Source organism: Furipterus horrens, unplaced genomic scaffold, assembly GCF_987537825.1.
Source record: "Furipterus horrens unplaced genomic scaffold, mFurHor1.1.pri manual_scaffold_5, whole genome shotgun sequence".
NCBI lineage: Eukaryota > Metazoa > Chordata > Mammalia > Chiroptera > Furipteridae > Furipterus > Furipterus horrens.
In genome coordinates, this window is record NW_028327175.1 from 100,754,641 (window position 1) to 100,768,990 (window position 14,350).

General features: G+C 49.2%; 1 protein-coding gene across 2 annotated transcripts in view; it reads left to right on the forward strand.

The window, feature by feature from the left end:
* Nucleotides 1-14,350, forward strand: part of GALNT17 (polypeptide N-acetylgalactosaminyltransferase 17) — a 447,810-nt gene that overhangs the window by 194,925 nt on the left and 238,535 nt on the right. For both annotated transcript variants that reach the window (XM_090276912.1, XM_090276913.1), the window contains one exon: nucleotides 9,104-9,270. In XM_090276912.1, the coding sequence (XP_090133038.1) occupies nucleotides 9,104-9,270 (167 nt within the window). The remainder of the gene's footprint in view (nucleotides 1-9,103; nucleotides 9,271-14,350) is intronic.

The following is a 14,350-nucleotide window of genomic DNA, read 5'->3' on the forward strand; positions in this document are numbered from 1 at the left end:
GCAGCATTCCCGCTTCGGGGAACTGTGAGCCGTGTCCGGTGTGGCTGGGGGACAGCAGTGCAGGAGGAGAAGCTGGAGAGAGCAGCTGGGGCCCAACCTGGGCACCAGGCAAAGGAATTTGAGTGGAATTCCGAAAGCTCTGGAAAGGCAAAGAGACAGTGTGAGGAGTGACGTGATCACATTTGCATTTTAGAAAGTTCCCTCTGGCAGCCACATGGGCATTAGAATGGGGTTCGGCTGCAGAGGGGCAGCAGGGAGGCAAGGGACCCGTCACACCTGTCTGTGTTGTGCAGGAGGGAATTGATGAGGAGTGGAGCTAAGGCAGTACAGATGGGGGTGGGGGTGTATGTGTCTTAAAGGACCCTAACGATGGCAGAATGTCCAGGATTTGGGGAGCTCTTGGACATGTTGCCTGGGTCATGATTTCACCTTGACTCCCGAAAAGAAAGGGGGTGCCCTTGAACGAAGAGAGGAAGGTACAGAGGGAGCAGAGGTCAGTTTTTGGCATGCTGAGTTTGGGAGGCTTAGGGGACGTCCAAGGGAGGGTGTCCAGGAGGGAGCTGAGGGTCCGAACCAAGGTCCAGGCTAGAGATGTGGGTTTGGAAGTTGCCCGTGTAATGACTGGAGCCGTGGACTTGGAGGAGGTCACCCAGGAAGGGTTATAAAGTGAGAACAGCCAAGGGCAGAACAAATTTCGGAATTTGGAGGACTAATGGGAAAGGGCAACCTGAGAAACAGAACATGCGGCCGGGACGTATCTCCAGTGGGAGCAGTGGATGGGGGTGAGAGGAGGAATAGTGAGTGTGCCAGGATCCAAGAGTAAACACTGTTTGTGTAAGGACAGGGGCCACCATGTTAAGTGCTGCAGAAATGACCATCAGCTAAGGGGAGGGTGGGAAGTTTCTGCTGATTCTGGCCACATAGATGTCACTGGGAACTTTAACGAGAGAGTTTAGCGGAATAGGGTAACTAGAAGCCAAATGAGTAATCAGAGTATGGAATGGATGAGACATAAAAGAGGGAGATAGGGAGGGCAGACACAGGGAAGATGGTGGGCTGTGGGAAAGGGACTTTTTCTACTTAAGTGGGAGAGACTTGAGTCTCTTCCCTGAGTGGAAAAGCTCAGTGGGGGGAGCGGAAAGATAGAGGCGAGAGTGGCGGGTGAAGCTAGGCCCTGAGGTGGGAGGAGGCTGCGGAGTTCACAGCACAGGTGTGGGGTGAGCTCAGCCTCCTGACTCTGCTTCCTTCAAGGCTGAGTTCAGAGGTCAGTGAGTTTGCAGGTGGAAGGGGATCAAGGGAAGGTTTCTCGAATTTCCATGTTTGGATGCAGCATGAGCAGAACTTGCTAAGGGACCCTGACCCACGGGGGCTGGATAGGTCTGAGAATGTGCATTTCCGACAGGCTGCCAGGTGATGCAACGCTGATGCCACTGGTCTGCCACCACACTTGGAAATTCCTGCTATGGCCTCAGTTTCCTCTGTGGAGTAGGAGGCACAGTTCCTTGCAAAAGGAAGACTGACCTGAGGAGGTGGGACAGTAAAGTGGGGGAAGATTTAGGGCTCTGACTTGTCTCATAAAGAAGGCTGCAGGGCAGCTCTAAGAACCACACAGGGACTGGACGGATGGGTCTTGTCACTACTGCAGCTGGGGGCATCTCCCCGCAGGGTCAGCAGCCTGTGTGAAGGGGAAGGAAGTCAGAAGGACAACTGACCCTGAGCCAGGGCTCTTCGGGGCTGGTGGGAAGGGCCTAGGGCATGAGGGTTGGGGCAGGGCAAGGTTGAAGGGCAGTGCATAGACCTCAGCTGCGCATGGAAGAACGTGAAATCGGGAAAGGGCTGATGTTCAATAGAAATCAGGTAGCCCAGGACCTGGAGGTCTTGCTGAGGTGTAAGAAGAGGTGTTTGGGGAGGACAAGGCAGGGAGAACTGAAGCGAACGGAGGCTGTGGTGTGGAAAGTGAAGACGGTTGAGGTGCAGCAGCTCTGGGCAGTGATGAGGTCCAGGAAAGGCCTTGGACATTTTGAATTAATTCCACTTCAGAAATCAATACTAGGTTGTCCTTCTGGTCATCTCTTGTTGTGGGTCGAGGGCCCCTGGTCATGCTGAGGTGATGTCTAAGGCTGTCATGGGAACGAGGGGTTGGAATGACAGGGTTCTGATAAGACATGTCACCTCAAGCTGGTATAATCTTTTATTCCAAATTATAGGGCAGTGTATCAGAGAGGGTTCCCCAGGAAAACAGAACCAATAGCATATATATCTATCTAAAGAGAGAGATTTATTTTAAGGAATTGGGCTTACACAGTTGTGGAAGATGGCATGTTCAAAATTGGTAGGGCTCGCCCACAGGCTGGAAACCCAGGAGGAGCTGATGTTGCACTTTAAGTCCAAAGACCATCCGCTAACAGAATTCTCCCTTTGTTTGGGGCCTCAGCCATTTTTCCTCTTAAAACTTTCAACGATTGGATGAGGCCCACCCATATCATGGAGGGTAATCAGTTTACTTTAAACCTACTGAATGCTAATCTGATTTAAAAATACCTTCACTGAAACATCTAGAATAATGTTTGGCAGAATATCTGGGTATCATGACCTAGCCACATTGTCACATAAAATTAACCTTCACGGGCAGTTCGATTTGCATGGTGACCTGACCCATCATCCAGCCCCACGCCCACAGTGAGTGAGGCAGAGGAGTGAGGAGTTCATCTCCTTGCTATTGGTGGGGGTGTGCACGTGGGGTATTCTGACGGTCTGTGTCTGCCAGCAGGCATGGCATCATGTTCATGGCCATTGCCAAGCTCAGGAGTATTGGTGCTTTTGCAATAGGGCTTCCAAGGAGGACCCCCTTTCTGTCCTTTGTTGGTCTTAACCTATGGCTTGGTGTCGCTTGGAATGGCATGCACCAGCCACAGCTGTGGTTAAGCTCATGGCCACGTGGAATTCAGGCAGCAAGTGAGAGATGACTACTGCACACCTTTGCCTTTCCTCTCTCATGGCTTCTACCTGGCAACTGGATACCACTATTGGAGAAATGAATTCTGTCCCCAGGTAGCTGGGCCACATCAATGTCTTCTTGGGAATAGAGCCCTTTTGCCTCTCAGTTTGGAAATATAGGCTTTGGGTCTGCATGATACCAGAGAGGGTGTGGCCAGGCCAAGGAGGAGTGTGGCCGTTGAGGCTGGAGACAGGTATGCCAACTCTGGGAGTGTAGAGAGGTGGCACAGGGGTACAGTCCCAGTTTTCTCTCGTAGGCGAAGCACATTCAGAATTTACAAGGTAGATACTCAAGGACCTGGACTCTCCATTCTGAAGTGGATTTGATGTTGTAGGGATGTGATGATGATGGTGGTAAGGCCCTCCCAGGAGTCTGTGCCTCCGCATTTGCCCGCAGCACTGTGAGGAGTGGCTGTAAAGCTGTGAACCCCCCGAGTTCGTCACAATTACCAAGAGGTCTCTCATTAGAGCGTAGCTACTCTTGGGGTGACAAGGCAGTGTGTTACCTGTTCTTTCTGACTCCCCAACTTTCCTTCTCCTGTCAGATCATGTTGCCTTTGGTGCCCGGCGAGAGGCCTGGCACTGAGGGTGCAGACCGCCATCAGCTGTAGAATCTTTACTCAGTGATCCTTATGACCTTATGCCTGTCTTAGAATTCTCGTAGGTCCTTGCAGAACTTGATGTGAGCCTGTGGTTCTGACATCTGCCTCTCTACCCCTCCATCTCTAAACAAAATTAGATTTCTTCTGGAAGGTCCTGGAAAAGAAAATAAGGCCCTAGTGCCTCTCTGTGCTCAGAAGAGCTCTAATTGCTCGCCCCTCCCTCTGTTCTTGACTGTGGAAGTTTGATCCATTGATCCTTCTTTCAAATCCAGCTCACAGCTCATCTTCTCTGCCCTCCTGGTCCACCTCGGCTCATCCATCACGGCTGGGGGAGGAACAGCCATTGGGCACTTAGCATTTACTGCTTTGCATTACAAACAGCCTTGTTGGAGTACTGGATGTGTTTCAGCTGTCAAAACCCAGGACTCTTAGTTACTGACAGCAGATTAGAGCTTGGGTGGTGCTTGGTAATTGGTCCCTTTGTTAGGGTGGGGCTGATATTGGGGCAGAAACTGGGAGGAGCATCATTGCACCTGGGAGCCAGAGCTAAGGTGAACAGCCAGGAATACCCTGCAGATTGGCCCCACAGTGATGGGCCCTGTGAGTCAAGTGCCGCGGAGAAACCAGGGAAGTCCTCACTTTAGATGGGACCTGAGGGATTGATGGCCAGGAATGGGACCAGGAATAGAACTGGAGCCTGAGAGGCCTGTGCGCACCTGCCGGGAACTGTCCCATGCAGCCATCCAGAGCACACTCACCAGTACATCGTCCACACCCAGCCCCCATAGGTCCTGGGGCTCTCTGACCCTGGGGTCCTTCAGTTAAGCTTCTGATAACTCCCTGGGAGCACCACCGGAGCTAGCACCCTGCCCAGATTCACAGTCAGAAAACTAGGATCTTTGTCCATGTTCCCACCAGCCTTATTAATCCTGGGTTTTGAGGAGCTGGCTTCTGCTCGCCCTCATCCCACTTGAAGGAACTCTCCTGGTCTGTACTCTGTCAGCCCACAGCAGGTCACAGGCATGTTGCAACTGTCCAGGGAGGGCTATCTCTGTCTCCTCATCAGGCCTTTTAGGACCGAGATAGGGGAGCTGAGGCTCAGGCAGACTGAACAACTTAGCCAAGGCCCCCCAGCTAGGAAGCGGCTGGGCTAGAAACTGTGTGGTGGGTTGTCTGCTGCAGTTACCACACTTTGCCCTGGTCTGGCAGGAGCATTTGGAAGAGTCTAAACATCAGATGATGAAGTTCACACCCAGGTGTTTTTGTTGCAGACTTGCTGTCTGGCTTAGGGCAAGTGATTTCTCTATTCCCCATTTTCCTCATCTGTGAAATGGGGATGATAATACTGCCGACCTCATCAGGTTGCTTTGAGGATTAAATGAGGACATGTGAGCATAGGACATGGAAGTCCCCAGCAGTTTCTGGCATGCAGGCTACTGTGTATGTGTTGGTATTACTGTCATCATTATCTGTAACCTGCTGGGTCCCTTGAACCACATTGCATCTAACTACATTTTTATAACAATGGGGATGTTTGGGGTCATACCTTTGTTTCCAAGTTGGCAAACTGGGTCACAGTGTTTCTTGATACCTCTTATCAGTACCACACTGGAGTCATATAGGTTGTTCCCTTAAAAGGTGATCGTGGACAGGGGTCCGCTTATGAGAAGGAGTGATCAACTCTTTGGGCTTTGATTTCTTCCCTGCTGCAGGCCTCCGCCTTTGACCTTCTTTCAATTCAACTGTGATCCTCTCTGGAGGGTTCTTGGTGGTGGTCCGGTCTCCTGGTTCTCCTCTTCTTACTCACCATCAGTGAAGTAGAGCATGAGCACTTTTGGTACTAAGTGAAGTCAATGTCAAGGGCTTTGGGGTGCTGGGGAACAAGGGAGGGAGAATCAACAATCACCTGAAGGGAGTTACTGAGTGCAAGGAAGCGTCTCAGGCATATAGACAGCTGGACAGACAGTCAGATGGACAGCTGTAAGGTGTCTGAGAGACCTCACTTGGTTGGTTGATTGCTTTCTTTTCTCTATGAGAACAGCTGCACAAGAATCTGTGCCCTGTGAACCCTTTGAGGAGAGGAGCGTGCTCTGGATTTCTCTGTAGAGCTATCCTCTTGGAACACTGACTGACATTGATCCAGGCCATCTTTTTTTTTTTTCCCCCAGAAAGAGGATTGTTTAACGCTTACTGACTCCTTATTGAAAGGAATTTATGATTTCTGGGACCCAGATCCAAGTGTGCCTGGCCAGAGGCAGTGCACAACATGCACACACACATGCATGCATGCACACACACTGCTATGGATTTTGAGGTATTTTGTCCTATCTCTGGTGTGCCATCTTCTCCTCATTCCCTGCGTGTCTTTCAACCTGGGATCTGTTCTTTTATCCTTGCACGCTCCCAGAGAGCACTGTTACTTACCTGCATTTTGCAGTGGGAAACATGTCTGATTCTGTACGTTCCATTAGGTAGAGACGGGGCTGGAAGGCAAGCTGAGCTGAATCTACCTTCCCTGGGTCTGCCTGCCCAGACTGCCTGGCACCGGCCACCACTGGGGCCACCCACAGAGCACCTTGTGCACTGCTGTGGCTCTGAGCGTTGAGCATCTTCCACCTCAGCTCTGCAGGAACTTGGGAAAGAGCGGAGGGGCGTCTCATGTAAGCCCTGCTCTGCAGGGTATGGGGCACCCGGATATGTGTGTTTGCATGTGCTGTTCTGAGGGTCATCAGGCCACAGAGACAGTTGTTTCAGCACCAACTCCAAGGTGCAGGAGCTCTGTCTGTCCTCTGTTCTCTTCCTCTGCGCAGTCTCTAGTGTTTCTCTGGCCTGCGAGCCTTGCTCTTTCTTTGTTACTACCCACCCTTAATCTCCCTCCCTGCACTCATCTGCTGCCCTTTGGGGCATTGGGTGTTTGATTGGAAGTAATGTTGTACCTGTCAGTGCCCATTCCTCACAGAAGGTGCTTAAAACTTTAGTTGCCCATCTGTCCAGCGCACTCCACATATCTTCTATGCATCAGGTAATAAGCCAGGTGAGATTTTTTTAAAGGCAGAGCTACTACCCTGGAGTTTAAAGACCAACAAAAATAACACTGAATTTCATAATACATACTGACTATATTTTTATTTCCTGCCTATGGTGAGACCCTATGAAAGAGGTGAATCATATGCTGGCCAAGGTTAGGCCTGGGACCCATTGGGGAGGAGAGTCCTGGGTGGGCTCTGCAGGAAGGGCCTGTCTGAGTGAAAATCCGGGTGCCTGGCTACTGGTGGTGGAGAATATGCAAAAGGCAATGGAGGAGCTGGAAGGGAGGATGCCCCAATCAGGCAGCCTGCGCCTTTCCATTAGTAGTGACTTTGCATTTTCATGGGGCTCTCAAAGTTTGGTCCCTCTTAATCCTTCCGAGGACCTTAGCTGAGCACCCAGAGCTAGGTGTGGTGAGGGTTTATTTTTATTTTATAGTTTTAGAGATGGAAAAACATGAGTGGTGTGCCCAGGGTAACATGTCCAATGGGTGGCAGAGCACTTCTCCCTTCTGAATTTCCCCCACGATTTACTGAATGTCCACCTTGACTCTTGAAGAGGCAGGATCAGCCCCTCCCACCAACCCCTCCACCTCACCCCCAGGCCCCACTCCCTGTTGCCCAGAGGCCCCCTTGTTTCATTTCACCAGGGGGAACTGTCTGCTCTGGCCAAGAGGCTTGACTCACGTCTCAGCCTTGATGGCGCCATGACCCCATTGCCTGTGGTTGGAGAAGTGGGTGCAGGTACAGTACAGTCTGGGTGTTCGCTTTTAATTTCAAGGGCCAGAAACTGGTAAGAAACCACCCCCAGGAGTGAGTGCTCGGAGTAGGTGGAGGTAGAAGGTGTGTGTGCTCACGTGTGTGGGCTGCTGAGTAATGGGCTGAGAGGGAGCAGCTGCCAGCCTGCCAGGCTCCGGATGACTGCCAGCCCCCAGCCGAGGGGGCTCTGAGGGACCTTCCGGGGTGCCCTCCTCTCCCAGATCACCACGCAGTAAATGAGATCATTCCCGCTGACTGCCCAGGAGCCCGTCAATAACCATTCTAATCTCCCTGGTTGCCCCAGAAGTGAATTTACAGCGATGTGGTAAAATGAGGCTGCATGATCAATGGATCCCTGGACGGTCTCTTCCAGGAGACACAAATGTATACTGTAACAAAACTTTATTTTCTTCCGAAAATTGCCTACATGATTAATATGGCCCGACACAGGCCAAGCTCTTAAGCATAAAAAACAGCCGTATTTCTTGCTCCTTCTTCAGTGCCACTTCGCTTACTCCGCTCCTCCCTCTCGCTGCCTTGGGTCTGCTCTCTCCCACATTGTGCTCTGCGTTGTGCAGAATCCTACAAGGGAAGCGGGTGCACGGAAACGCACGGGCTCTGGATTCCAGTCCACTTTGTTTCCACTCGGTATTTCCAGAATAAGCATAAAGTCAAATTCCCAGTGTTCTCCAGACAGAATGTGTGTGCTCTCCTGACTGAGCCACGCAGAGCATTCTTGGGGTGCTCTACTGTCTCTAACATCACCAGCTCTCTGTCCCTCACTCCAGCCTGATGAAAAGGACTCTCCCCTTTCGCTCCTGTGTTGGGGGCTGGGGGAGTTGCTAGGTCTTAGAGGGAGGACCTCTTAGGCAGATGATGTCCTCTAATGCCCCCAGCAAGGTTCTAGGAACACTGGCAAGAAGAGTCTAGGTGTGTCAGGCAGCACACTCCTATGCAGGCAGAGGACCTGCTTCCTTGATTATGATCATCTGCATATGTGTTTTATGTCTCCTAGAATGTAAGCTCCATGAGAGCAGGGGTCCCCGGTAGATGTCTTAGTACATGTTCCTTCAGAAAAAAGACCCCGAGACAAAGATTTGAGTGCCTCAGTTTATTTGGAAGGCAGAGAGGGGAGTGGGGAAGGAGGACGAGGAAGGGAAAGCATCTCCCAAGGGGGATGTAATACAGGTTGTTACTGTGGGTGACAGGAGCTTTATCCCAGGGGAATCCTGGGAACCCACCCCTCACAGTCAACCTGCTCAAGGGCTAAGGGAGTTGGGGTGTTTCTGCTTCAACCCCAGTGGTCTCTGGATGAGAGCTGATGGTGGTGGGTAACTGCTTAGGTAGCAGCAAAACAAGGGAGCGCCAGACAGGGAAATGCAGGTGTGCTGAGTCTACAATCAGGCAGGTGGGCACTGGCGGGACCGGGACGTACATGTGGGTTCAGCAGCCTGTGACACAGAAGATGTGTGCCCAAGAATGATGCTTTCCATTTTGTACGGGGTGGTACATTTGGGAGAAGTTGGGGGAGCGGGGATTGCTTAACACTCTCCTCCTTAGGTTTTATTCTCAATTCTTAACCAAGAGAGATGTAGAGTGAACCAATGATTTGCGCCTTGGGAGGGCGTGTACGAGGACCACCTGGCTGACATCCTTATTATGGCCAGTCCTGCATCTCCCTCCTTCCTCTGACTCCGCTCCCCCTGCTCTCCTCCCCAGGTGTAAGGAGCTGAAGTACTCCAAGGAGCTGCCCCAGATATCCATCATATTCATCTTTGTGAATGAGGCCCTGTCAGTGATCCTGCGGTCTGTCCACAGCGCTGTCAACCACACACCGACGCACCTGCTGAAGGAAATCATCCTGGTGGATGACAACAGTGATGAAGGTATGAGAGTGGCCCACCTGCACGTGTTTCTTGGAGAGGAAGATATGCAAACTCACGGTATCAGGAGGGGCAAATGCCACTTCATTCCAATGGGAGCTCAGGTGTCTCGGTCCCCTGTTCCCGGGAGATGTGTCAGAGGAAGCAGTCTAGGCAAACACTGGTCCATTAGTCCATGAGTCCTCCAGGGCTCTAAGGATAAAGGCTGGTTATGTATCTAGACTAATTTTCCCTGTTCCTATTACTAAAGGGGATGGCATCGAAGGGTTGAACTCATCCACACCCCCTACCCCCAACCCCATCTCTATTGTCCTTTACTGAGAAGCAAAAGAAAAAGTGAAATTCTGTCTTGCAATGGGAACTCTCATCTTACCTCTGAATTTCCCTCTGGGCCACTGTAGATGGAAATGGCAGTGTTTGCAGGCCCTTTGGAGTTCAGGTATGTTAGGAATAATGGCTCGATTTAAAAATATAAAACAAGCAAATACTGGACGGCAGTAGCATAAATCCTTTGAGGTCCTTGGAGACGAAGGCCTGGTGTTGAGGCAGTGGAGGGGGTTGGTTTGGCTAGTTGTGGCTGTGTATGGACTTATAGCCCACAAACTCCAGTGTGCCCACTGTGGGGAGCAACCCCCACACACTGGTGACAGACAGGAATGAAAGCCAGCCAGTTGCTTATTTCTGAGCAACCACAGGATTAAGGAGCAGGGTAGGCCCCTTGTTCTCAGCATGCTGAGCACAGAAGGATTATGACCCTGTGTGCTCCTGGTCAGGAGTGGCGAGGGGGTGGAAGGATGAGCCGCAGGTCCTGTTTGAAACCTGAAGTCCTCAGGAGCTCCAGAATGAACTCACCTCATTTCATTGGCCCAAGAGCCAAAGGCCCCTGCCCCTTCTGAACTGATATTACAGTTACCGGTGAAGGGCCTGAGTGCTCCTGGACTCCGCAATGCGCCACTCAGGGCACTGCCCTCTCTGGGGCCTCCAGGTTTGGAGAACAGATGGGTCACTTGCTGAATTTTTCACATCCCTATTTTTTTCTCCTGACCTCTGGCCATTTAATTATCTATAGATTCTTCTAAAACTAACAATGAGAGTCTCCTTGTGGGAAGGAGGTTTTTCCAATTCCTTGAAGCCTCTAAGTCATCTGGCAAAGTCTCTGGCCCCGGCTGGCTCACAGCACCCCTTTCTGCAGCCCACTGCAGACTTCTCGCTGCTGCAGTACTTTCAGACCCCTGCAGGGAGCCCCTGCTGCTACCCACCACCCCTCAATTGCTGGCCAAGTCCCACTCATTCCCCAGGTATCCCATGCGCGTTTCACCCTTGATGCCTTTGCTGACATCCAGGCTCGGTGCTAGTGCTGCCTCAGTACCCTGCACCCCACTGTAGCACATGGTACCACTGCAGCTTGCATGTCCACACCCCAGGTTCTGGGCAGCACTTTGCTCCGCAAGGCCTGGCTGGGAGCTGACCCTTGGACAAGGGCCTTGTGGCAGAGTGGTCAGAGGTACCACTCAGGGGGCGGGCAGATGCAGAAAAGAGAGGGAACGGCAAGTGTTGGACTGGACTGGTGCAAGGACTCCTGCTGGGGTTGCTCCCTCTTCCCAAGGAAGTCTCCACCGAGCCTGGCCTGGCCGGAGAGGAGACAATGGACAGGCAAGCCAGCTTCAAGCAGAACACACGCTCCTGAGAGCAGGGGTCGCCAATAAATGTTTAGCTTGGGTTTCCCCAGGGACAGACCCCGAGACAAAGAGTCGAGTGCATTAGTTTATTTGGGACGTGGAGAGAGGAGTGGACGAGTAGGGTTGGGAAGGGAAGGCACCCCTCAAAGGGGGTGTCATATAGATTGCTACATTGGGTGACAGGGGCTTCATCCCAAGGGGACTCTGGGAGCCAGTGTTAAACCTACCCCTCAGCATCCACCTGCACAAGGGCTGAGGGAGCTGAGTGTTTATACACCTTTAGCATTCAATGGTTTCACAAGGGAACCTTGACGTGGGAACCTTCTGGAGCCCCACCCTGGAGGAAGCTGTTTCAGGAGGTCTGAAGTGGGACAGGGGAATTTGCATTTCTCCCAGACTTCTGGGTGATTCTCCCAAAGGAGGGACCACATTTAAAACCACTGAGTTAAGTCCCATTTCAGTGCTTCACACTTCAGTTTACTGAAGATGTTGAGTGGATGAGAAAAAGAAGGAAGAGATATTTGGTTCATTGTTCTGACCATAAAGTTAACTTCCACTCATCCTTCCCTGTACCCGTAAATACCTAGGGGCCAAGAGTGGGCTATATTAATGCCATTCTCTTTTTCTTTCTCCGGCTCTAGCCTCTCTGTTTTTTCCAGACCAGAAGTGCCTTCTCTTTAATGGGAAAAGAAATTTAACATTTTTTCTTTATTGAAATTTTCCTTGTGACTAGGGTTACTGAGTTTTGTAAATGTTCTGTGTACAGTTGAAAAGACCCTCACACTGTAATCAGGGAATTGAATTCCTGCCAGACATCAATTATGTGTATTTAGATAGACTCTGAGTTTATCTTCACGAGTCTTTGTGATACTGATGTTTTAACATCACCTCATACAATGACTGTTCCTTTCTGTAATCCTAATAATGTGTGATTTCTACATCTTTTCAGTTTCTTTGGCAACATAGATTTGTATCTGCATGGATTCATTATTAGCGGTGGTTGTTTTCATTATGTAATGCTCCCTTTATCTTCAAAATATACTTTTTTTTCTTGCCTTGAATTTACTTTGTCTAGCATTAATATTTTTATCCCTGTTTACCTTCTGTTTTGAGTTGATTAAAACATTTTTTTCCAGCCTTACCATTTTTCTGATCTTAAAAGTAAATGCAGGCTCTTTGTAGGAAAATTTAAATGTATCAACAAGGACATATTGGAGAAAACAAATACCGTGAGACTAGCCAGAGGCAACTGCTCATTTGCCCATGTTCCCACCCTCTTTTAATGCACATTTTACCTTGTCACAACCCTATAGTGAAAAGAAGTTAATGTTCTCATTTTCCCCCTGAACTATGAAGCATGCCATTTCCCTTTTTATTAAAAAAGAAAAAGGCTCTGGGAACATCATTTTAATGAGGGTGGAATGGGCTGTTCTCAATCTGGTCAAGACTGGCACAGGTGGGAACAATAGTCCCCCCCACCCCCAATTCCAGATAGTATCACATCCATTCAAGGTAAAAGGCTTTTTCAGAAGAGAAGAAGTTTGGTTCAAGAAATGTGTGAATGAAGCCAGGCGACTGGATCTGTGTGCACAGGCAAGGCAGGATCGTTCCCTTCCTAGTTTTCTTTTCCTTTTTAAGTTTTTTTTTTTTTTTTTTTTGAAGTAATTTGTTTTATTAAGCTTGAATATTGGCATTGGCCGACATTAAGCTGAAGCAAAGTGCGATTCTTTGTACAGTGCTCTTGCACATTAAACTGAAATCATTCAAGCAGAATTTGGCAGTGGTCACTGCTCACCAAATCCAGTGGGCGCGTCCCTGCTGCAGCCTGGCCATGATGGCCGTTGTCGGCAGCCTCCTTCCTGGCATTCTTCTCTTCCGGAGGCCTGGCGCTACTCTGTTCTCACGCTCCCGTCCGCCTTAGCTCCCTGCTCCCACTGGGATCTCAGCACTCCCGATCCTCACCATCGAGACCCTGGGTAGTCCCTCCACTGTGTGTGTTCTGATGATCCTCAAATCCGTCCCTCCAGCCCAGAGCAGCTCAGCCCCTCCCCTGAGCCCCAAACCTGCGTCCTCCGTCCGTCTCCTAGATGGCTGCTCTGGGCCCCTCTGACACCACAAGCTCAATGGGTCCAATGACTGACTGACCACTTTCCTCTCAGTCTCAGAATACTGTTTCTCGTCATTTATTTCCTGTCTCAGTGAAGAGCTTCACCTTCTCAGGTATCTCATCGTCCAAGACCGTAAGTCTGGTCACACTCTTCCTCCTCCCTTTCCCAGCAGCAGCCCGTTAGTTACCATTGCGTGTGGTCCTACTTGGCCATATCCCAAGCCACTGGTCTTTTTGTTCAGGCCCTCAGCATTTTTTGCCTTGAAATTTGTTTAAGGAGTTAAGGGTACACAGAATTATATCGATTGCAATTCTTGGCACACCCATAGCTTTTGTTTATTTTCCCTTGTTTTAATTAAGGTACAATTCACATAACATAAAACACACCATTATAAAGTACACAGTTCAGTGGCTTTCAGTATATTCAAAACGTTTTGCAACTATCGCCACTAATTCCAGAATATTTTCCCAAAAGAAACTGCATCTTCTAGCAGTCTCTCTCAATTGCTCGGGAGACCATTAAAGTACTTTATGTCTCTGAATTTGCCTATTCTAGACCTTTGCTATAAGTGAAATATACACTGTGTGGCCTTCTATATCTGGCTTCTTTCATTTAACATAATGTTTTCTACGTTCATCCACGTTGTAGGGTATGTGAGCACTTCATTCTTTTTATGGTTAAGCACTGTTTTGTTGTATGGATATGGTACATCTTATTATCCACTCAGCAGTCGATGGATATTGGGATTGTTCCCAGTTTGGGGCTATTAGGAATAATATTGCTATGAACATTCACATATACATTTTTATGTGGACATGTTTTCAATTTTCTTGGGTATGTACCTAGGCATGAAATTGCTGGACCATATGATAATTCTATGGTTAATTTTTTGAATTCACAACCAGACTGTTTTTCACAGCACCCGAATCATTTCACATTCCTACTAGCAATGTGTGAAGTTTTCAATTTCTCCACATTCTCACCAACATTTGTTTTCCTTCTTCTTTAAGTTACAGCCAACCTAATGGGTGGTATCTTGTGGATTTATTTGCCTTTCCCTAGCAACTAATTATTTTAGGCTTCTTATTATGTGCTTATTTGCTATTAGTCTATTTTATTTGGAGAAATGTCTATTCAAATCCTTTACCCAGTTTGAAAATGGCTTGTCTTTTTATTTTTGAGTTGTAATTTTTTTTATATATATATTCTGGGTATGCGCTCTTGTCAAATATATTCTGTGATCATTTTTTTTTCAAATATATCTGTAAATATTTTCTTCCATTCAATGAGTTGTAT